General features: G+C 40.2%; 1 protein-coding gene across 16 annotated transcripts in view; it reads right to left on the bottom strand.

Moving 5' to 3' along the window:
* The window catches only part of CNOT1 (CCR4-NOT transcription complex subunit 1), a 59,961-nt gene that overhangs the window by 35,141 nt on the left and 2,318 nt on the right, over positions 1–22,502 (bottom strand). For 13 of the 16 annotated variants that reach the window (XM_074840179.1, XM_074840186.1, XM_074840185.1 and 10 more), the window contains exons 2-16: positions 18,343–18,619; positions 14,050–14,157; positions 13,282–13,380; positions 12,682–12,750; positions 12,528–12,582; positions 11,908–12,111; positions 10,349–10,517; positions 8,162–8,288; positions 7,761–7,871; positions 6,397–6,567; positions 5,716–5,843; positions 4,473–4,713; positions 2,800–2,919; positions 1,604–1,726; positions 1,222–1,373 (exon numbers count right to left, since the gene is read on the bottom strand). In XM_074840179.1, coding sequence (XP_074696280.1) covers positions 1,222–1,373; positions 1,604–1,726; positions 2,800–2,919; positions 4,473–4,713; positions 5,716–5,843; positions 6,397–6,567; positions 7,761–7,871; positions 8,162–8,288; positions 10,349–10,517; positions 11,908–12,111; positions 12,528–12,582; positions 12,682–12,750; positions 13,282–13,380; positions 14,050–14,157; positions 18,343–18,444 — 1,979 coding nt within the window. In that variant the 5' untranslated portion in view covers positions 18,445–18,619. The other 3 variants (XM_074840182.1, XM_074840181.1, XM_074840193.1) reach the window with 3 other exon arrangements.

The raw sequence follows: 22,502 nt of genomic DNA, 5'->3' as shown, positions 1-22,502 counted from the left end.
CCAAGAGGTGCACTAGATCATTGTATTTCAGAAACAGTATTTCAACAGCATTTTGAAGTTTAATTGCACAGGTCCCAGTAGAAATCAGGAGAATCTTTTCCTAAAATCTTATAGGCACCTCAAATTCCCTTCCAGTTCAAATACCCACTGTGACAATTCTGTGTTGATACTCATTTCCTAGCATCTACATGAGAGCTATGAATCATCCTGGGTACCTTTAAAGAATCAACTTTAAAGGTATCCAGGTGACTTTCAGGACAACACTGGCTAAGCCAAAGGACACATAAGCCTTAGATCAGGTAACACACACTTGGACATGCCAGCCTCTTTTGGTGTCAAAATCTGACACCAAAACTAGCGCCATCTCCCGCTTTCAGTCTCTCTGGCTCGTATGTCACACTACGCTATGCCTAGTTATCTATGAGATACTGCTGCAGTTAAAATACCATCTTGATCTGACAGCATTAAGAAGTGACACCACAAATATTTTACAATATTCAGTCATTTTTACTAAACGTGAATACACTATTTAAAAGCTGATTTGTCCCATTTCCATTAGCCTTTCTGGAGTCTACCCTCCCCTCTAGCAGGTAAAACATCTCTCTAGGACCCACATTTTTTTTCTTCTGGACTTTTAGCTAAACAATCTGATCTTCATGAGATCTTGGAATACTTTCCATCCTTTGACTACTCCGAGACTGTCTCAAATGAAGACAGCACAAGGTACATGCCTAGTTTCAGTCTCAATGACATTACAATTACCACTTTTCTCCTACCCATAACTGCATTAGCCCTTTCTGCTAGGGCAGTAACCACACAGAGGCATTTGCTTAATGCAGTAACAAAATCCTTAATACAGTCACTGTTTTCCAAGATGCTGTCCTATTCTGTAGCTATGGCCTGTATTCCTTTTTGTCCCAGTTATAGCCCTGTACCTAGTCTTTAACAACCCAGGATCTGACTAGCCAGCCATCCCCCAGTTACCAAGACCACCTCATCTGTTTGATTATAAAGACAAGAACACTCTTTCAAGCTCTTGTGACCTAACCTACAACAGAAGTTTCAGTGCAAAAATACACATACTCCTGGATCTATCCCTGCAAGCTTATATACTCTCATTAACCCCATTCTCCATGTGAAATTCCAAACCAGCTGTGACCACGTGCCAGCAAATGAGTTGCAAACAGATTACACATTCAGTGTAAGCAGTATAATCCTTACCCAGCACAAGCTTGCAGACATGCCAACATAGTCGCCAAGGTTTCTGGAGGAAGCTGAGCACTTTTGGGCTGATCTTTTTCTGGAGCAAGGCCACCCAGGATAGATGGACATCTTCTCTTTAAGAAAGTCATACAGGCCTGGATGAAGGGCTCCTGAGGAAAAAATGTTATCTTAATCTCTCAAACTGCATCCAAGCCACTATTTCAAACTTGGCAATTGCACCGTGGAAAGAATTGCACTAAGCTATTATAGTTCAGTGAAAACGTTGAACTATCAGACCATGGACACTTTCCACAACTTTAAAGCTACTGATAAAATTGTTAAAGTGACTTAAGTTAGTCACTGCTAGAGTGCAGAAATAAAAAGAAAAATCCTGCTTTACCCCATGCTCCCGAATTTTATCTGTGAGCCATTTGTCAAGTTTGAGGTATTCCCGTCGAGAGGCAAGTGCAGCAAGGTCAATAACAAAGGCAAATGGAGTACCATTTAGCAGCATTGACAAGGCCTAAAGAAAAAAAATCAGAAGACTACTAGTGAAGACACAAGGATACCCTTTCTCCTTTCTTTTCTAATCCCCATATACTTTTCAGTAAAGAAATCTTTCTATCACATGCTGCTATGCTTTCTTTGTCAACAAAAAGATTGGTACTATCAGCTTCACTCACTCACAGCTCGCTCGTGAGACAAATAAGCAAGAGCTCTCCTTTGAAATCATGACCCTACCTTCTTTGAAGCGACCTTGTGCTGACAGTTTTAAATTCCTCTATATGAAAATCCACCAGCAAGTGGCTGAGAGCTACCAAGTTGATATTGCAGCAAAATTAATCAGAAGAGCCTACAATCTCCCTGCAAACAGACCTCAATCCCTTCAGAGCCACTTTGAATGTATCTGCTCAGAGTGTTCATCTTTGAACACAGTAACTGCTACAACAAAACTGATTTCAAGCAGCAGTTGGTGCTCTTGCGCTTTGAGACACCCAATTATTTTGCACCTAACTTTATGAAGCAATGAAGGCCTCAAAGAAATCAGTCACAACTTCCAGTCTCTTTCATGAATGCGTAAACAACTGAGAAGTAGTACTATTCTTAAGAAATCCCTGTTCCATTAAGGTTAGCAGTGGCACCTTCACACAAATACCTGAAGGGTATTTTCTACATTCCCATTTCAATGGTATTCAAGGTTAACACACTCAAAGCTCTTCCTGGATTTACAGTACATTCACATAGCAAGCAGTTCTATTATACTGCTTCCCAAGCTACTTGTCAGCTAAGCCATGATAACCAACTCTACTGTAAACAAGTAAAACACCTTGGGTTTACAATTGGACAGGCTAGAAAGCATCTGTAGTCAGATACCACAACTCAGCTGAAAAGTACTTAAAGTCACATGAACATAGGCTGGGGTGTTTTGTTTTTTTTTAAGATGAGGTACAGCAGCAACAACTGAATTCAGACATGCTTAAACAAAGTAATCCTTACTAAATTAGTCACATCTAAGTTAAGCTTAGCCTTTAAAAGATGAACAAGTCCGCATAAGACACCAGACAGAAAATAATGGCAGTGTTTTGCAAAACTCACCTTCAAGTCTTGCGCCACATCAAGAATACGTGACAATTTTGCCTGGTCATACTGTTCCCCTCTCATGTACCATTCTGCCATTGCATGCATGATAAGCTGACGAATCGAAGGAGACTGACCCTAAGGAGAATTAAATTAGGATTGTACTTCATGCCTCTAGGAAAAGGAGCAACTGTGTGAACGTTAAGTAGCATATTTTACCTCTAAACCTTAACAAGCAAACATATTTACTCCTCAGCTTCAGAACTGAGCTTCAGAGTTGGGCTCTTTTTGTGCAATAATAAACCATCCAGGAGCTACAACTAAAGGATGTAGAATGACTACGAATGGTAACTATGTACATTTCCATCTTTCCTACTATTGTACAGGTCTAATTCCTCTCAATTGTGGAGAAATTGCTTTTGGAATATGCAAATCGTTTACAAAATGTTATGCTGGACAATGTCCTGCAGGGAGAATTGCAATGTCACACCTTAACATGGAAAACACAGTATCTAGCTCTTTGCTGACCCAGGGGCAATTTTAAACTACAACACAACTAAGATTTTGATGGAAGCACGGGTTTTGCTTAAAGGTTCCCTCCATCTGGAGAAGTGAAACATCCTCAAGTTGTGGAATGGCACCACATCACATGGCAGCCATCATTTTACATTTTATTCTGAGCCTACCCTTTGGAAAAATTGTGTATGCTGTCAGTTCAAGACCTTAGGCAAAAAGCACATCACTTCTATCCTACTCACCCATTCTTCAATTTAAAGACTTTCATCAGGAAAAATAGAAAACATTCATAGCACTTCAGCTAGAAAATAGCCATAATTTTGCAGTGAATGTGGACCAAGACCTCAGAAGTCAAGCTTCTTACCATTAACTCCACTTTACTTGAACAGGGCAAGATGTTTCCCAATGCAGATTCCCTCCTACCCCAGAGACTTCCTCTGCCTTAAGTTTTTTCTTATGACTCTTATTTGCTTAACTACCAGTGGTCAAAATGATGAAGGCCATACCAAAAGGCAAATCCACAAAAGCCTACTTGTTTGCCCATTACAAGCATGGGGTTTGCATACATAGTTACCCTATCTCTACATGGAAGCTCTCCTTGAAAAAAGTCAGCAGCCAGTCCTAAGTTTTCAGAAAACACCCCGGACTCTTAAAACTTATGGTGTAAGTAGTTTCTTTATACCCAGACTAGCCTCCATCTTTTAGCAAGTACAATGGAGATTATTTTGGTTTAAACCTCCTCACCTCTTACTGCTTCCAGTTTCTACACTTCAAGTGTGTGAGGTTGAGAGTTTGGGGGGGTTGATGCTGTTGTGAGGTTTTTGGTGTTATTTCGTTCTGGTTTTTAAAAATCAAACTTTGGTTAAAACTGAAAGGTTAAAAAAAGTCAAACTTAACTTTGGTGTCTCTACTTTTCCAGGAATATTTTCTCAGTGAACATCATTTCTTTGTTCTGAATATATTTCCCCCAAGAAAATCAAATCACAATGGTTCGCTTCAAGACGGGGAGGAGACAACTCGTATCATTTTGCATAAACTACTGATAATTTACCCCTTGGGTTTTAAATTACCCAGTTCATAAACCAATACAAGCATCGTTGTTCTAACTGTTCAACCCATTTAAGCAGTTTTCAGTTACATGAACAAATTACAGACACTCCAGGAAAAATACTTACCTGTCCATGCCATGCATAGTGCAAAATGATAGCAGAGTTGGGATGGTTGCCAAGGAAAATTGGCATGAGTGTGGAGATGAGCTCATGGCGCAAGGTATGCCAGGACGTGTTGATCTGCAATAAGGCCAATACCAACATATCTGGGCAATGCTTGATAGGAAAACTGAAGAGCTGCTTAACCTGCTCATACTGTCCCACTTCTGCCAATCGTAACAGAGATTCAATCAAATCCAGGCTCTTCCTAACAAAAGAAAACAGACAGACAAGACAACCCCCAGGCAAAAGTTACGGAGTAGCTTACAGGATCTTGGATTCAAGCATTTTGTAGCAACAACTGTAAGATGATATAAAGCAATGCCCACTGCAAACAACTTGCTACTGCAGCTCTAATCACAAACAATTAAGTCTGTAAGACTATCCTTCACGAAAAATATCTTTTTTTTTTTACAAGCCAATTTGAAAGCTTAAGAGCTTCTGATTCTGTTGGGGAAGAGGAAAAATTGAAAGCTGATGTTGAAAAAATTCAGCCTGAGGTGGGTCACTTGAATAATTTAGCTTGCAACATACTTCCAGAAGTGGGATACACTTTTTTAAACACCTCCGAGTCCCCACCTGTGAAACCTAGTCAAGATATTCAACTTGTTTTGTCTGCTTTACAGACAAATAATCATTGCCACCTTGCTCAATTTACCCCAATTCCCCACCCTCCAATTCCCTATTTTGGGCCATACAACGGAAATAGAAGCAAATATCTTCACTGAAATCAGCTACACAGCTATATCAAAAGAAGGGATGTAAAAGTCAGCTCAGAAAGTCACACTAGTCAGCTTTATGCAATAACTCAGCAATAGCTTTATAAATTTACTATTTAAATCCCAGGACTTCTTTCATACAAGTAGCACAAGTTTCTCTAATGCCTTCCTGGGAAAGAGAGATTTAAATTCATACCTCCTCTATTCCCTCCTCTCAGCTCACAGTATCTGTCAAAATACATCAGCAGAAATTCTCTAGACAACCAGAAGACTCCAACAAAAGCAAGAACTGACAGTACATTTTCAGATGTTATGGAAGTACACAGGGAGTTCTGAACATATAATAACTTTCACCAACCAAACATGCTGATCTGTTGGGATGTACAGACGACTGCAAATAAACCTGGCTGCACGAAAATAAAGCCACATTTGACCAGACAGGTAACCTTACTCTAACTCTAGGTATGAAAAACAGTTGAGAGCAGGTTTACCATGTAGCAATTTCTCGATTGTCATCCTCTGGTGGTGCTTTCAGGATGTCTGTGGCAACAGTATGACAAGGGTAGTCAGCAAAACAGAAGATGTCAGGGTTTATGAGGGAATGTTGAATGAAGGAGAGCTGCAATAAAAGACATCAAAAATAGTTTAGCTATTCAGAATTTCAGGTTCCTTCCACTCTATCAACTACCACATTTCTGAGAATGATGCAAATCAACAAAGCAGTAGAGATGAGCCAAGATTTACTATCAGTTTATTTTATATAGACTGAACCTCACAACTCTCCCAGGATTTCTGAAAGTTAGATACAGGTGTGCTGAGTGAGGGCACTTGTTTGCACAAAGCTGTAGCCTTTCTGTGTAACCAGGTAAAAACCTTGGAGCAGCCATGCAGCAATGGTTCTACACTCAGCTGCATTATGCATCAGAACTCTGCTAAAACCAAAGGGGTTGTCATACATGTACAGCAAGTGACCATCTTCTCCCAAACAATGCAGACACTGTTCAAGTAACAGACTGTACTTCAGTAACATACCTGAGGCCTATGCCTTACAGGACTAGTTCTTAAGTGTGGCTTGTCTAAAAATTCACATTACCAATCCACATTTGCCATTCAAGAAATTCAGGAACTTCCCAAGTGTTGTACAGATACAGCAGAAACGCTGGTAACCCTACCTGGCCCTCTGCATGCTTCCAAGGTCTGTATATGGCATTAACTGGAAAAACTTCCATGCCCAGCCCTCTCTGGATGCCAAACACTACAATATGCAGGCCCTTGCTGTCACGAATCTGAAATCCTGGATGGTCCAATTCATAGGTTACTACTTTGAAGTCCAGACTAGGATTCTGCAACCAGAAAAAAAAAAGACAGTAGTCAGCCTTGAACGTCACAACCTTCAGTACTGTCTTGTAAGAACCCTCTTCATCAGTATTTTATCCAGCTTAACATCCACCCGACTTCTAGTTGAAAGCAAAGTTTTTGTTTTAAAAAGAACAGGAAATAATATAGTTGTGAGAACTTGATGCAAGTTAATGTTTGAAACTAGCACATGAGACTGCACTTCCCCCAGCACTACAGGCAGTAGCTGTCTATCCCTCCAAACATTAACAAGTCTTAAAAAAACCCAAAAAAACCCAAATCAAACCCAAACACATAGATCCTTTCCTAACATGCTAACTCATTCCTTTTGTAGACTTCCACATGCCCTCCAATTAAAGGCAGAAGGGTCTAACATGCTGGCAAGCAGAACTTGCTTTTCCTTTTGAAGAATGTACACTGCAAGTACTTGGAGAGCACCTATTAGATTTTCAGCAACAGTGTGAAACCATAAGGATGAAGGAGCTTGGAGAGAAGTATGGCCATTGTGGAACACAGACAGCTCATTTCAGAGATAGGAGAGCACCAAAGACAAAGCTAGTTGTATGTTCCAAGGTTTATAAAAACAAAACTAACTCCTGCATAGATTAGAGGGAACATACAGGAAAAAAAAAAATTACACAATGTAAGGCAGGCAAAGGAAATGGTACTCATGTTTCACTGAATTAACTACAAAAATTGCTGCTTATAAAGTGGTGGAAAAACTTTCCTATTTCTGAAGCATAATCATATGTAAAAAAACATTTAGTTTCAAAATGAGTAGCTACAAAAATATTTTCTGTCATTTTCATCATTAATGCCTACAGTGAGAAGCTTTTCAAAACAAGGTGCCTAACGAACAAAAGTTTCCACTGTCAGAAATAAGTTCAAACACAAAAACCCTCAGAGAACACATACTGGAGTACGTGGGAGCAGTTTGGAATAAATGTCAAGTTGCACACAAGTCAGCCATTCAGGCAGCTTTTATTTCCCACAATTCCTCAAAATATTCTTGTTCATGAGGAAAACCAACACCAATCATTTAAGTACAGCAGGACAATTACATTAATGAGGTTCAAAGCCACTCAGGCTGCTAGGAGCCTAAAAAGCTTTATATTCACACTGAGACATGCCCTTCTTTCAGATATTCTGCATAAAAGACCAAGATGCTGACAAAACTTACCAGCTCTTTAAGAACATCAATTAAGACCTCCACATTCCAGGTATGGGCTTGTGCTCCATCACTTTTATCCTTCCCATCACTCCAAATCCCACTGCCAGGAGCCGAAATAGACTGCAAGTTAAATACACTCAGTCAAATACTAGTCAAAAATAAAGCAGTCTCAAAAGCCACTAGCTACAGAACTCCCTGCACTATGAAGGCAGGCAGAAATTCAGACCAGTAACAACACCAGTTGCACACTTCTGAGAATCTTTCATTCAAGAATGTATTATAGACATTTACAGCAAAACAGAAGTGTCGAATAATAAAAGCAATTATTAAATTACTACAGGCTAGCATTTTAACTCCTCATTTTCTGTCGATTAAAATACATAAAATCCCCACCCCACTAGGCCACTCACTTGTAATGGAATACCATCCGTCAGCCCCGAATGAGTTCGAGCCATCATCCCCAAAACCCTGGCAACCTGGGCAGCCGTGACTTCCCGAACACCAAACTGCATGATTATGTTGCGACATTCTTCGACACTAAGATGCAACAAAACAGAGATCTTAATATGAAAGCAGGTTTTACTGCGGCACAACGTAAGACAGACCAAAACAAGAGCTGTGAATACAGTTGGGACAGCACACAGGTTGTTGGCAGAAGCTAGCTGCAGGCTGTAAAGTATGACCATTCACTCAACTTCAGTTATGTTAATCCAATGATCCAATGTAACAAATTCCAGGACAAGCAAGAAGAGAAATTCAGTAGAAAGTCCATGCAATTATTTCCACAAAACATACTGTGCCATGTATTCAGTTCAAAGCTAGGTCTACTTCAGTGACAGTGAGAGATGTTTCACAGGCTGTGCTCTGTCAAAAGTAAAAGCACCAGGTAGGTTTAGCACTGTTTTCTGTTGAAAGCGCTTCCACATATTGACCTGTGATACAGAGCTTCAAAGACTGAAGTTTTCTGCTTGCTAAAAGTGAAACAAAGGTTTTGAAAATGCACGTTTCAAAACGATGACGTGCACTGTTCAGAAGGTAAGTTGTGAAAGCAGACCTTATAGCCTGATGCAAGCCATGGCATCTCTCAGAGGTCGCTAGGAAAAACTTTCAGGAGCCAAAAGAGCAAAGAATGAGCTGATGTTTAAGTTTCAATTTCAGAACTGATGGTCTTTTTGCAATTTTTGTTTCACATTGTGAACACTTCATAATTAGGCCAACAAGATTTGTAGAGCATCAGTACAGACATACCCAATGTTCTATTAACAAGCACGTGTTAATCAAGGAAAATAATTTTCAGTATCTTCCAACACATTTATATTGTTTCCTTACTTCAATGTTTAAACAGAAACTTATGTTAGTATCTTTGAGACTTGATCACGTCCCCAAAGTAGCCAATAGTCTTTCTTTTAAAATACAGAAAAATTTACTTCACTCATGCTTCTTAATGAATATTCCTCTAAAAAAACACATTAGGTTCATACTGAGGCATAAAACTAAAGTGCCCTTTAAAACCAGCCACATACTTGCAGGCTCCTGTTATCACTACTAGTATTAGAGCACTAGCCTAAACCCTTAAAAGCTGCATTCAAAATCTGAGCTGGATTTGTGCAGATAGCAGATATACAGCAGGAAGTAAACCTCTAATATATTCAAATTAACTCTTCAACCGACAGCTTCTGACTAAAGGCTAGCTTCTCCTTCCACTCTTCTAGTAACTATTCCAATTCACAGATGTATACAGACAAGCAGCCCATGTAATGCAGTACTTGTGCTAGGTGCTATAAGCCAAGACCTTCAGTCCCACTGACACCACTGTGGCAAGCCCCCGCAGCTCTGTGGACGACAGCCCATCTCACATGGCTCCAGCAAGTCACGGTAACAGAGCTGCCCACCTAACGTTTCAGACTAGGGACAAAGAGCAAAGATTATGGAACACTACTGAAGATGTGGGTAATGCATGTCTTTGAATATACACACAAACCCAGGGCAAGTTTAAGACAGATGTACTTTTACCAAAATAAGCCTAAGCAGGCAAAGACTGATGCAGCTGTCAAGATACTCTAGCAATTCACTATCATAATTAGATTCTACAGCTACAAATCATCTCAATCATACCGTGTACCACACTGAGCAAAACCCAATACAAAGAGAAAGCTGCTGCTGCTGGTCAGCTCTCTTGAAGTGAGACTATTGCCTTCAGTTCTTCTGCAACCTATTTCAGGCAAACAGTGAGCTAACAGGAGTCTGTCAGAAGAGCAAAGTTCTTCCCAAAGATCTAGTAGGATTTATTTGGAATTTATGCCTACATCATCTTTTTAGTTTTACTTAAAGAAAAGGGTGATGGTCAAATTTCTATAAAACCTTCACAGGGAATATGAATACCTTTACCTAGCACTTCTTACCATGACAAAATTTTACATGATCTCAACAGACATGTTATACACATTAGAAGAAAGCAAAATATAAAACAGGAAAACAAATGACCTCATAATACTTAATGAGGTTTAGTTATTTTAGTAGTTTACCTTTTGCCTCAAGAAACAAGAAAGAAAACCACTGCCACCCAAGATGCTTGAAAATTACATTTTCTTACAAACCTTGCACAAAAGCCATAGCCAACTTCTTGCATGAAATCTGCCAGAGAACTCTCCATCATGGTTTTGGCTATCCCTCCAGAATCAGGCAGGATCCTGTCCATTAGAATGTCCCGTTTTTCAGGGTATAGAAGTGGTGCAAGCACCACAGGGCAACGTTCCTGGGGAAAATCTAAGGCAAGAGTAACAAGTGTCAAAAAAACCCAGAACACCAGTTGCACGTAAGTGACTATTCAAAATAACTGCTGTGCTAGAGTTTCCCTGCTGCTGCAGAAATCAAGAGGGCACTCATGCAGCATCCCTCCATCCCACCTCCCAGTTCTCTACTGGCACTTGGATATTCCCAGAGAACAAGAATGTAGAATAGACGAGGTTCATACAGGCTCACTGTAGCTGCCCCAAAGGGCTAGCAGCTGTGCTGGTGGTACATTTACAGTTATATTGTCACTAACCGCAGTCACCCAAAAAAAGCACAGAGCAGGAAACAATAATAGCAGTACAGCAAATCCTCTCCTCCAACTCAGAAAGTATTAGGAAACAAATCATCTGCTATTGAGTCTAAGAAGTCCAGCAAATCTAAACCAGACACTTGAGCATGAAAATAGGAAATACTCCCTTCTTTCCAGGGAAGCAAAGTTTAAGAGACACACAGTAATGAGAGGATAAGATGTGTGGATGGGAGCTCTGCTCACAGTGGAAAGCAGCAAAGACACCTTATGGGTGGGTCTTCCTGAGACAGCATTGTCTTCAAGATAGTGCATAATGTCTCCATACCTTTCAGGGCCATTCAGAGAACAGATCCCAATTTCACAAAGCAAAATGAGGGGAATTACAGAAGCTAGCCTTCATTAAGTAAGTATGAACTAAGAAGTTATACTGAAACAAAGAGAACAAATATTTTGCTCTTGTATAAAGGGTGCCTTCCTCTAGATTTGTGCAGAACCAAGGAGTTGGCAGAGTTAAACTCAGTTAGCTTCTCGAGTCCAAATCCTCCTTATTCTGATGGGTTTACAGCAAACACTGTTTTGGAACATCCCCTGCCATCACACAAGGACTATGGTAGCTTCCAGAAAGTGAACCAGTTTTATTCAAAAGCACTTCCCTCACTGTGCTAGCGTTTCCTCATAGATCTTCACCCAAGAGAAACAACCCAGTGCTTAAAAATCTACCTGTTTGAAATAGTAATGTATGTTCCTTATACTGTAAAAGGAGTTCAAGTTTTCAGCTACAGTGAGTTGCTTTACTTAAATTCACAAATACCATCCCACACAAGTAAGCAAACACAGACTTGATTATCCCCCACTTAATGCTTATTTATCACAAGTTTTCAAAAAACCCAAACATAAGACCACATTACTGCTCATGGAAAGAAAAACAGTACACTGTGACCCAATGTCAGAACAGTGGTATTTTTCTGTCAGTTTTAGAGTTATGAAAATTTACTGAGTTTTACATCACCAAGCTCCCCACCATTTCTGCAGCAGTCTGCACTGACAGTAAGTTACAAAAATCCATTTCAAAGTTTGCATTTGGTCAGGCTTCCTGAACACCACCACACTTACCTCTACGTAATGTTTTGAGGAAAGCGTCAATCTGTTCCTGTCCTACCCCAAAGGCTCCCTTCTGCCCAAAAAGGAGATGGGAGAGGAGAAGGTGCAGGACCTCTATTGCAATATCTTGGAAGCCACCTTCTTGATTTCCACTGACGTCCGCGTCAATGTAAGAGCGCAAAAGATCCGGGAGTTTCTGTTTGATAAACTGAGCAGCTTTTGAAAACAAAAGAGGCTAGAGTCAAAATCTGACATTTTGTTTTAATACGAAGACTCTTCAGTAAGGTACCATTCCCTTAATCAGAGTTTGCTTACCACAAGCCACAACACTTCAGATTTAAATAGAAGTTTCACAATCCATACTGCAGAACTCAAATATTAATGGACAACTAAAAGGTAAGATATCACAGTATCTCAACTGGTTCGTTATCTAGCAAGTCATTCATGGGAGGGCCCTTCAACTTCATATAAGACAAGATGACCGTGCTATCTACTGCCCCTCTCAAAACAGTGGCACCACTAATTACAAGGTCTTGCATTACTCGGGTCACACAGGCACACATCTACCCATCTAGAAAGCCCACTGCTTAAAAAAGGTGTCCCTGCTGCAGTACTTTGGAAGCTTCACTTACCAAAACCTCGTAGATCTGAGCTGAAAGAGTTCAGTAAAGCGAGACCAAAAATCACCTACAAACAAGAACAAACATCACAGTAAGGGGACATCATCCCTTCTAACAAGCTTAGTCAAAAACCATGAAAATATTTCTGAAATAAGTGTTCACCTACCTCTTGAACTTTACTTAATTTGATGACTTTACTCAATTGGGCAAATAAATGGGGTGAAGGCTTTAGACTCTGAAACAGGTAAGAAGAGTTAAATGGAAGCTGTTATGGGATCAGTCTCATTTGAAATGTGGCAGGCTACCTAGAGTCCATTTGCAGGTCTGGAATATTAGTAACTATTCTGCTGCAGGTTAACACAAAGCTTATATGGCTAAACAAACATCTTTGAAACTATTTTTGAATACATCTAAACTAATAATTTCTTCTACATATCCCACTTTCACTATTAAACCACTATCACAGCTTTCATATTGAAAGAAACAGGAGCACTGATGACTGACTTTGGTTCTGGTTGCCACAAGCAAGTCATAAAGTACTAACATTAGATTAAGCTTTATAATTGGTTTGCAGTCATTCTGAGTGATTAACTCGCCCAGTTTAACAAAACGACCCCCACCCAACTTCTGGGCAAGCTCAATTTTTGAAGCCTTTAGTACAACTGACCTTAGCCATAAAAAAACCCCAGAAAAAACCAGCTGGTTTCCTACAGAGCAATTCACTGCAGTTTCTGACACAGGGATCCCCTTCAAGAAGCATACAAACCTTCTGATAGTGCAACGGATTGTCAATGGCGTAGGACAGCGTCGAGATAAAGTTTGGTTTTGTAATCAGCGACGCACACTCCTGGATCAGAAATTGAGTCTGGAAAGAACAAGATAACTTGAACACTCGTTTTTTAACAGGACAATAAAACAAAACTTCCACCACGTGCACTAAAACTAAACAAAGATAAGGTGCTTAAGTCTTGTAAGAGCCCAAATTCTCATTAACTAGTTTGTTTTCTGCAGGTTTAGTTTGTTTTTTCTCTTAAGACTGAGAAAGTGATAAAACATTCTCCATCGTATGTGCAACGTGACATTTTCAGCAAGCATCCTCACACATCACAATAGACAAACTAAGAACATTTGATTCCTGTTTATGAGCTAAGAAGTCTGTGGCAAAATTGCTTAAGGATGAAAACACTCCTGAGAACAGACATAACCAGCACCAGAAGTGCCAGTTGGTGGATTTGGACAGTTCTAAAAGGCAAAGAAAAGCTTTCAAAATAGAGCACTGCATGCAGTAGAAAGAGCAATTGTACTGAAGCTATCTGTTTTTCCAGGTCAAGCGATTCTAAGAGTCAGATATCAACAATGTGTTGTCTTCTGACTTGAGACCTGGCAAAAGGTGCTTGCAATTGAAAGGTCATACACCAGAAGTTCGCTTGAAGCTACTACCTCTAACTTGCCTTTGTGCTTAAAACTGATCAAATCCTATTGCAGATTTTTAACAACCAAAACTAATAAACAGATGCCTTGGCGTAAACAGTACCTGATGAAAATCTTTGCCACTGCTTTTACCATCGCCACTGAAATCCACGTGCGAGAATAGACAGCGTAGTAAATGCCTGTCTGCCTCGGGACCGTGCCTATTCACAATCTGGAAAAAAAAAATCCAACAAACTTGGTAGCAAATAGTCATTACAGAGCAACATCTGGGTCTAGTACCATGGATACAGCAGTACTTCTAATGGTTAAGTCAATTACAGTTTTAGCAAAACTGCTAAGAATGTTCCTTTTTAATCAGTAACCTAGAAATCAAATCATTAACCCTATTTGCAAATGAAAAGTATAAAGAGATAAACCAGACAAGTCATTGACACAGAAGTCATGCACTTCATGGGTAGTATTCTTAAAAAGCTAAGTAAAAAGGGGTTTTCAAGTCACCTAGAGAATGATTTCAAGATTCTCTGCCACCAAAGCAGTCCACAGTGCCATGGCCTCGCTTTTGCCCACAGCTACAGTGCCTAACTCTGCAAGAGTACAGCCTTGGGACAAACAGCACCTCTGCGCTATGCCCACGCAGCAGGAATTTATCCCGGAGACAAGCCATCATACAGCATCTTCACTTATCTTGCAGGCAGCTTCTGTGTTGTCTCCAGGTCATGACTGACTTGACTGACATTACTCCAGGGTCTTTTAGGACACAAGGGAATACTATACGGGAAGTGTTTCCTGCCATCTAAAGAAAAAAGTTCATCTCAAACTTGCTCATTAACAAGCTTTAAAATTAAATACCACGTGCTGAACACCTGCAGCTGAGACCTTTCATCAAGTCTTTCCCCTGTCATTAGAGCCCATTTGACTGAATTCTGTATCTCAGTCATAAATACATGATCTGCATTTGTTAATTTGCAACACCTATCACTCATTACCAAATCTTAACAGCAATATTACATTTTTGTTAGCAATCCCTATCATCTGCCTTAAGTTTAACTCTTGGCTTACAGACCAGTTCATCAGCTTGTGGTCTGAAGTACCATCAGGTTGTTTCAGTGCTTATTCATTTCTTTAAACCTCATTTAACCGGACAGCATTACTTGTTTTTAATAAAATGCATACTGGCAGAAATTTGAAGTCACTTAATCACCAGTAGCTTGCCTCTTTTGCCCAAATAGTAGCAGCTAACATCAAATCCAACCTTCAGCTATTGGCAAAGTTTTTGCCATTGTTTCCCTCTTTCTAGCTGCAGGACAGACAAACATGTGCCAGTACAAACCAGCAGCTCTGCCTGTGCTTCAACTGCCTCTGCCAAGCCCACTGCTTCACCCCATCATAAATATCCTTGTTTGCTGGTAGTTTCTCTGTGCGAAAAGACGAACAGCATTGCTTTAGGCTGTGTCTGCTCTGGCTCTGCTGTTTCTGATTGTTCTCATCTCAATTCTTCTACCGTTATCTGACACTATGCTTCCCTTTTCCTTACAGCCTGCTTATTCCAGTGGCTGCCAAGTTTTGTTCTGCTGGAAAGAAACATCCAACGCAGACATAGCTCTGCTTGTTGACCAGAGGCTAGAATATATGTGCTCATGGTGTGTCAGTCCAGAGTAAACAGCCCACTCCAGTTATGTTGACAGCACTGTCTTCGAAGGCAGCCACCCCCCACAATTAGGTAGGAAGATGCTCAGATTGGTGCAAAAGGCAGCAAAACTGAATTGACAGCAAATTCTACTAGTTAGCTCAGGCTTCAGAAAGCAGGCAATCCCAATTAAATACATAGATTTAGATTGTGGTAACAAGAGTGGCATGAAGCTGGATCAATCTCCTAGTGAACTATTTGGTCCTATGATCAAGATGGACTCAACAAAGCAGATAGACGCAGAAGAAAACTGTACGTACTAATACCATCAACACAACTTCTCTGCATCAGGATCAGATTACTTCCTTGCCTAGAAGCAGCTTCAAAAGGTTAATAATTTGAAAATTTAACATATGGAGAGGGAGGGAAGAGTGAACACCAGAAGTGCATCGTAGCATCTTTCAACTCTAACTACATTCACATAAAAGCTTCTCCAGGAAACAGGGAATGAGAATTGCTAGTTTGCCTGTAGAAAGAGCTGAAAGCAGCATTCTTGCACATCTACAAGACAGTGCACCCAATCATAAACTAATCTGTACAGACTGACTTTTTTTTTAGTTTTTTTACCATGAGGGTGACCAAGCACTGGCACAGGCTGCCCAGAGAAGTTGTGGAGTCCCCATCCACGGAGGTACTCAAAAGCTGTCTGGACATATTCCTGGGCAACCAGCTCTAGGTGACCCTGTTTGAGCAGAAGGTTGGATGAGATGACCTCCAGAGGTCCCTTCCAACCTCAAGCAGTCTGTGATTCAGGATAAAGTTGGAGCCACCCATATTTGGATTTATCATACAGAGACAAGTTGGATTTTGTTTAGGCAAACACAGGGTTAGATCAAAAATCACTTTGCTTTTCTAGATCCAGAAAGTTTTACTTTCCTAGATGGATCTGTCTGCAGAGTCCTTCCCTCCTCTCCAACCAGGCTCTTGTTACCACTGATTTAGAAAAAGAAGACCACAAAACTTCATTTCAGAGGAAGCCACTCTTTAGAATGTCTCTCTGACAAATGCATGAAAGTTGAGGGTTTGTTAACATATATTCTATTTTTTTAAAGCAGTCTTAAAGCACGTTAAACGACTACTGAAAGCATGTTTAAGGAGAAATTAGCTGCTCAATCTTTGCCACAGCTATACTTGTGAGCGGTGTATTTAAATGCAAGTGTCATTTTGGTCAGTTGTGACAAGAACAACTCCAAGTATGGTTTTTCACATACTCTGTATGCTTAGATATAAGCCTTGTAAAATTGAGTGAATTATGCCAAAAATTTACATCAAGTAGTGTACTGAGAGACAAAGAGAGTTAAAGTATGCACATATAATCTCTTCAACTATCTAGGGAAAAATTGTACTAGCAACCACAAAAGTAAATACCCGGAAGTTTAAAAAAAGACAAGGCATCACGGAGATTTTAGGAGTTTAGTCTTGAAATCCTAGATCTGTCTTATAACCACATACACAAAACAGCCATTTTCACAGACCAGTTTCCAGCTCTCACCACAGTAAATCTAGGAGGCCTGCTGTGAGGGATAAGGAACAATCTGTCCCCATTCTAGAGATCTATATTCTGAATGGCAGATGAACCATATCTTCTCCCAGATCAAATAAATGTTTATTATCCTTTACATAAGTGTTCATTACAGATCTGCAAGTCATGCCTCAGTCACATCTTCCTGCAAAAAATTGTCTGTCAAAACCAACAGTGATCGAAAGGACAGCATGATCTCAGATGAACCCCCTGCAAGTACTGAACCTGCAGAAACATGGAAACTTTACCAAAGTTAAGAGATATATTCCATTTCCACGGCTTACGAGATCATTTTAAGCAGTGAATACTGCTGAAATCACCCCCTCTCACCTCAAGTAATGAATGTACTTTTAAAGAAGTCACCTGTTACCAGCAACTCACTCCGCTTAAGCCCTCTGGCCTTCTAATCTGATTCAAATCACTGTAGGACTGCACTAGTGTAAGGAAAAAAAAAAAATTAACTGGCCCAGCTGTCTGCTGGGAACTGAACTAAACCAGTTTCTAAAACTGGCTCAGTAACATTCACTTCCTCCTAAGCACTCCTCTGTGGATAATGTTTTTCAGTCCATCCTGCTAGTCAGAGCTATTTTTAAAGGGTCAGTTAAACCAGAATTCTTGCCCAGATCTTAGATATTTCTGTTTCAATTCTGCAGTTACTCTGCCTGCCTTCTGAAAACCCCAGGGCCAAGGAAGTCAGCTCAGTTTCACCACCAAGCCACACTTCATCGAATGAGATGAGGAACAAAAAATTTCCATCCAAGGTAAGTGAAACCATTCAGATGTAGGTAAGCACACATTTATGCTTTCAGTGCAACAACTCTGAACAGTAAATGCGTATGTTCTCCCTCTCCCAGTGTTCTATGGAACGTCCAAACGCTGAAAGATTTAACCTGAAGGAGTTGGGAAAGCTTCGCATGCCACCCTCCAAGAGCAGCAGTTAATCCTAATATTCGACTACAAAGTTAATACTGGTCTCAGCTCTGAGTTGACACATTCCATGACCTGACAGATGAAACCAACAGGAATATCAGAGACACGAGCTGCAATTCTCATCACTGCAGAAAACAGTACACAGTACTGCACACGAGAGCACCGCAGGGTACAATTCCAACGAGACGAGAAACTCCACTTGACACTCCAAATGTTTCTTTCCAAAATTTCTTTTGTAGTATCATTAGTTTACTTACATGCTGTATTTCCTGCTGGCTGGCTCGGTAGTTTTTCTTGGTTAAATTGTCCACCAGGTAGCTGATTTGAGACAAGGCCAGCGAGAGCGAGTCAAGATTCATTGCTGGTTGGGGCGGAAGCAGGCGGCCGAGCCCGGCGCAAAATCACCATTATTCCCCTTTAGTCACCTCAGAGACAGGTTAATTTTTTTTCCCCCAATTAGCCTGTATCTGGTTCTGTGTTACTTTCTTCAGCTCTTCTTTCTCAGTTGTCTTCCTCTGTTCTGAAACATGGCACCTGAAAGACAGTATTACATTAGATTTAAGTTCTGCAGCAACTTTACAGCTATGTTTTAGACACTGTTGTTAACTTGTTATGGAACACTACCAATTAATTTAAGTAAGTTTTCTGGATTTTTTTTTTCTTTTAATTTTAAAAAATATTTAAGCTTACATTTGTATAGTGTAACAGTTAGTGGTTTTTCTGTGTTTTCTACTTCCACCAGAACACTACAGGGTGGAAAGTTCAATGGAGGAATTCAGCATTATGCCCCAGAGCTTCTTTTATTTTTTTTGCTTACAAGCTAACTTGGTAAAACAAGAAAAATAAAGTTGAACAAAAAAATTGATAATACAGACATGTTTGACAGCTTAACTTACATAACTATGTCCACAAGAAAAAAAAGTACCATGAAGTTTTCACAATACAAGCTTAGTTGTTGTCACACTACCCGATCACATTTATTCATTTCTGCATTTTGCCAGTCTGAAAGAACCAGCAAACAGCTCAGTCAGAAGAACGACTACCCTTTCAGCACTGTGAGAAAGAAGGAGATGCATAATGAATTAGATACCACACAGCAACAGAGGTCAGAATCATTCAAAGCATCAATCACAGGTTTATACCAAAAAGAGTGCTTTTTAACCATCTCTGCAATATTTTGCCTCACTACCATCCAAGTAGTATTGCACTCATCCGTGCACACCAAAACAAGCAATTGTGAATGAGCAACACACACAAAGAACTGCAATAAACTAACCTTAACATTTGGCTTATACTGAAACAGCTTTCCAGTGAGCTACAACAGCAGAGCTTGCCAGCTTAATAAATTTCTATGACAACACAAAACTTGGCACTTGACATCTCATCTGTTAAATTACAGATTGCCAATGTGATAAAATTGCATCCCAAAGCAAGTCCTGCATAACCAACAGGCTGAGGAGTCTCAAAGGAAGCCGTAAGTTGCTCCGAGAAGCAGCACTGTAATTTGTCAAAGGTGGAATCAAGCTGGAGAGTCACTGTTTTGAAGTTCTACTTGATCAAAACACAAAGGTCACTAGGCTTTGTGCCAAGACTATGAAGATCCCTTTTTCAGAATTAAAAACTACTGCTTTACTGTGTTGGCTATATGGCCAAAACCACCAGTACACGACTCCTGCCTCATCATTGAGATGAATCGCACAGGTGATGTGTTAACTTGGCACGTGTGTAACACTTCGGGCAAATCTGTTCAGAAAGCAGCCCCTGCAGCAGCACGGCTCGACATGTCGGCCACCCTTCTGCAAGAACTGAACAGGAACAGCACAGATGCAAGCTGAAAAGGCTGGGTACCACTAGAACTCATCTCCCCCTCTCCCTTTATACCAGGGTTTTCACTCACACTTGGAACTACTAACATCTGCCTACACTTTAAAACATCAAGAGCAGCAAATCTTATCACAGGTGATGAAGACCATTCTGCTCGTTGGAAAAAGTTTATTAGATTAAATAAAAACGTGGGTAAACTATTTGTAGGGAAAGTCAAATATCAACCAACTTCCAGACTTCCATTATGCCACAGAAAACCCTGCGTACTACTAGAAGCTATGCAAGATCCTACTTCAAGAAAACTTACATCTCTCGAAAAAGAAATTTTCAAGCAATAATATTGAAACCATTCTTCAAATGACAAGGCAGTTGTACTATGAAAGAATTTCAGCGCATGTTTAAAACTGCAGCAAAAAACTACAGAAAACTTCCAATTTTTCTTTTCTGTACATCTGACAGCCTATAATTCATTACCTTTATTTACAGATTTAAAAGCCCACTGCCTGTGAAACAGCTTTGTAGGAAGGGGGATAGGCACAAAAGTTCTCAAGATTTCTCAGTGGCACAGTACCTAATTGTTTGGGTTTTTTTAAATAACTCAATTTCAGTTTTGGAATAATCCAGAAAGCGTCACTGGGCATGGCAAGTACATGCTTCCCAAGATATTCTTACTGGCAAGGTTTCACATACTGGACCAACATAAAGCTTCTGAAAAATGTTTGTTAAGAATCAAGCAGACAGACCACCATGCCACAGTACTTACACCCACAAAAGCCACCACAAGCAGCTAGCAAGGGGAATTCAGTCCCTATCAGAGAACCAGATTTCAGCAACCAGCCTGAAGAACTCAAGGGCTGCTTGAACTCAGGACTCAAAACCAGGACCCAAACCAAAACTCCAACTCAAACTCATTTTTAAGGCAATATCAGAAGTTTCAAAGTTAGCCTTTCAGGCCGCTATGAAGAAAAACGACATTTCTCTGGGTAATAATAATGTCTCAGCCCAATACAAACAGCACAGCAATCACACCTACTCCACACAAAAATCAAGCTTTTAGGTACTGGACTCGAGTTGGGCTCAGTCATAAATCTGATCCTTCCTGCTGCCACACAACACCCTGCAGAGCACTGACACCGACCATCCCACCCCACTATTAGCATCACTGCTTCCTCCCAAGAAAAGCAGGGACCACTATCTCAACATGCTTTAATTGACAGAAGCACAACAAGCTTTACCACTTCCTAACTGCAAAATCTGACAGTACCACCAGAGAACCCAAGTTGGGGTCAAAATGGGATTTTCCCTTTCAAGGAGGCAGAACAAGAGCCTCTGCAGCTCAAGGGCAGAAGACAATAGCTGAAAGAAGCAGCTTCCTATTTATGTTCTAAATATATGGTTTGCACGGTGTGTATCCTGACACACAGAAAAAAACCTGACAGCTCTCACGAGTGCCAGACTAAGAGCATTTCAGAGGTTCAAATAGTGCAACCTAACTAACAGTATATAAAATCAGAGTAATTAAGGGAGCCCTGCACAGAAAGCAGAAGTGCACAGGTACCTCTGGTCATTCAGTGCAAGGCTAAAATTCAATTACTACAGCACTGATTAAGAAAGCTATGAATGCTATGCAAAGCAGACTTTATTTTTAGATGCTTATATTAGTGGGAATGAAACTCCCTACATCAGCCTCAACAATTCAAGCAGCTTTCAGTCCATGGGGCAAACCTGCCATCTTAACAGGTTCAGAAAAGTCAGGCCTCAGCCAGAGAGAGTTTATCAAAAAATTTAGATTTGCTGACAAAATTAGCTACTTTCAATTACAAAGCCTGTGAGACAGTAATGGATTAAAGCTATCAGACACAGGACACGGGAGCTCTTACAATATTACCATTTTATATTGTGCAACACAGCTGATTTTTTAAGAGGTAGACAGTATTTACCAACATCTACAGGATTACATAGCCTGAACACTTTCTAAGGAAATCAACATGCCATCAGCAAAACATCTGGCATCTATTTCAGTAGATTCTTTTCAATGGCAGAGTTCTGTTGGGTTATTAAAACATAAATATGAAACAATTTCAGGCAAGAATCCAAAAAGCACAAAATAGAGAGGGCTAATATGTAACCAGCAGTCAGGTTTGACAAAACCACTCTCTACCAACCTGAAGCACATCACTTAACCTTGCTGCTGAAGATGACAAACCTGATGTCTTCCACAAATTTGGAAACAGTCTTACAAAGAAATTAATTTCAAAATTACTTTAAGCTGAACTTTGGATTTTTTTCAGTATTTTGCAGAGGTAAGTTAACTACTCCCACTGGGTTTCAAGAGCTGTAAAGACTTTGGGCCACATATACTGCATATGGAAGATAAAACAGAGCATGGTCTCTTACCGACTTCTTAAGCTCATGCACAAGCTGAACATAAGAGAAGAGCAGCACACCTCTCAGAAGCCCCACACAAGAAGCACTCCAAGGGGAAAAAGGAGGTTTTGAATCATACCACAGTTAAGTTAGAGTTCAGGATGTCTATAATTTTGAAATCTAGAAAGAGAAAAACCTTACAGTGTAAGTCACGTGAACAGTAAAA

This window comes from Strix aluco, chromosome 14 (assembly GCF_031877795.1).
Source record: "Strix aluco isolate bStrAlu1 chromosome 14, bStrAlu1.hap1, whole genome shotgun sequence".
Lineage (NCBI taxonomy): Eukaryota > Metazoa > Chordata > Aves > Strigiformes > Strigidae > Strix > Strix aluco.
Note: the sequence above shows the minus strand (reverse complement) of the source record. Positions and strands in the feature narration are given on the sequence as shown.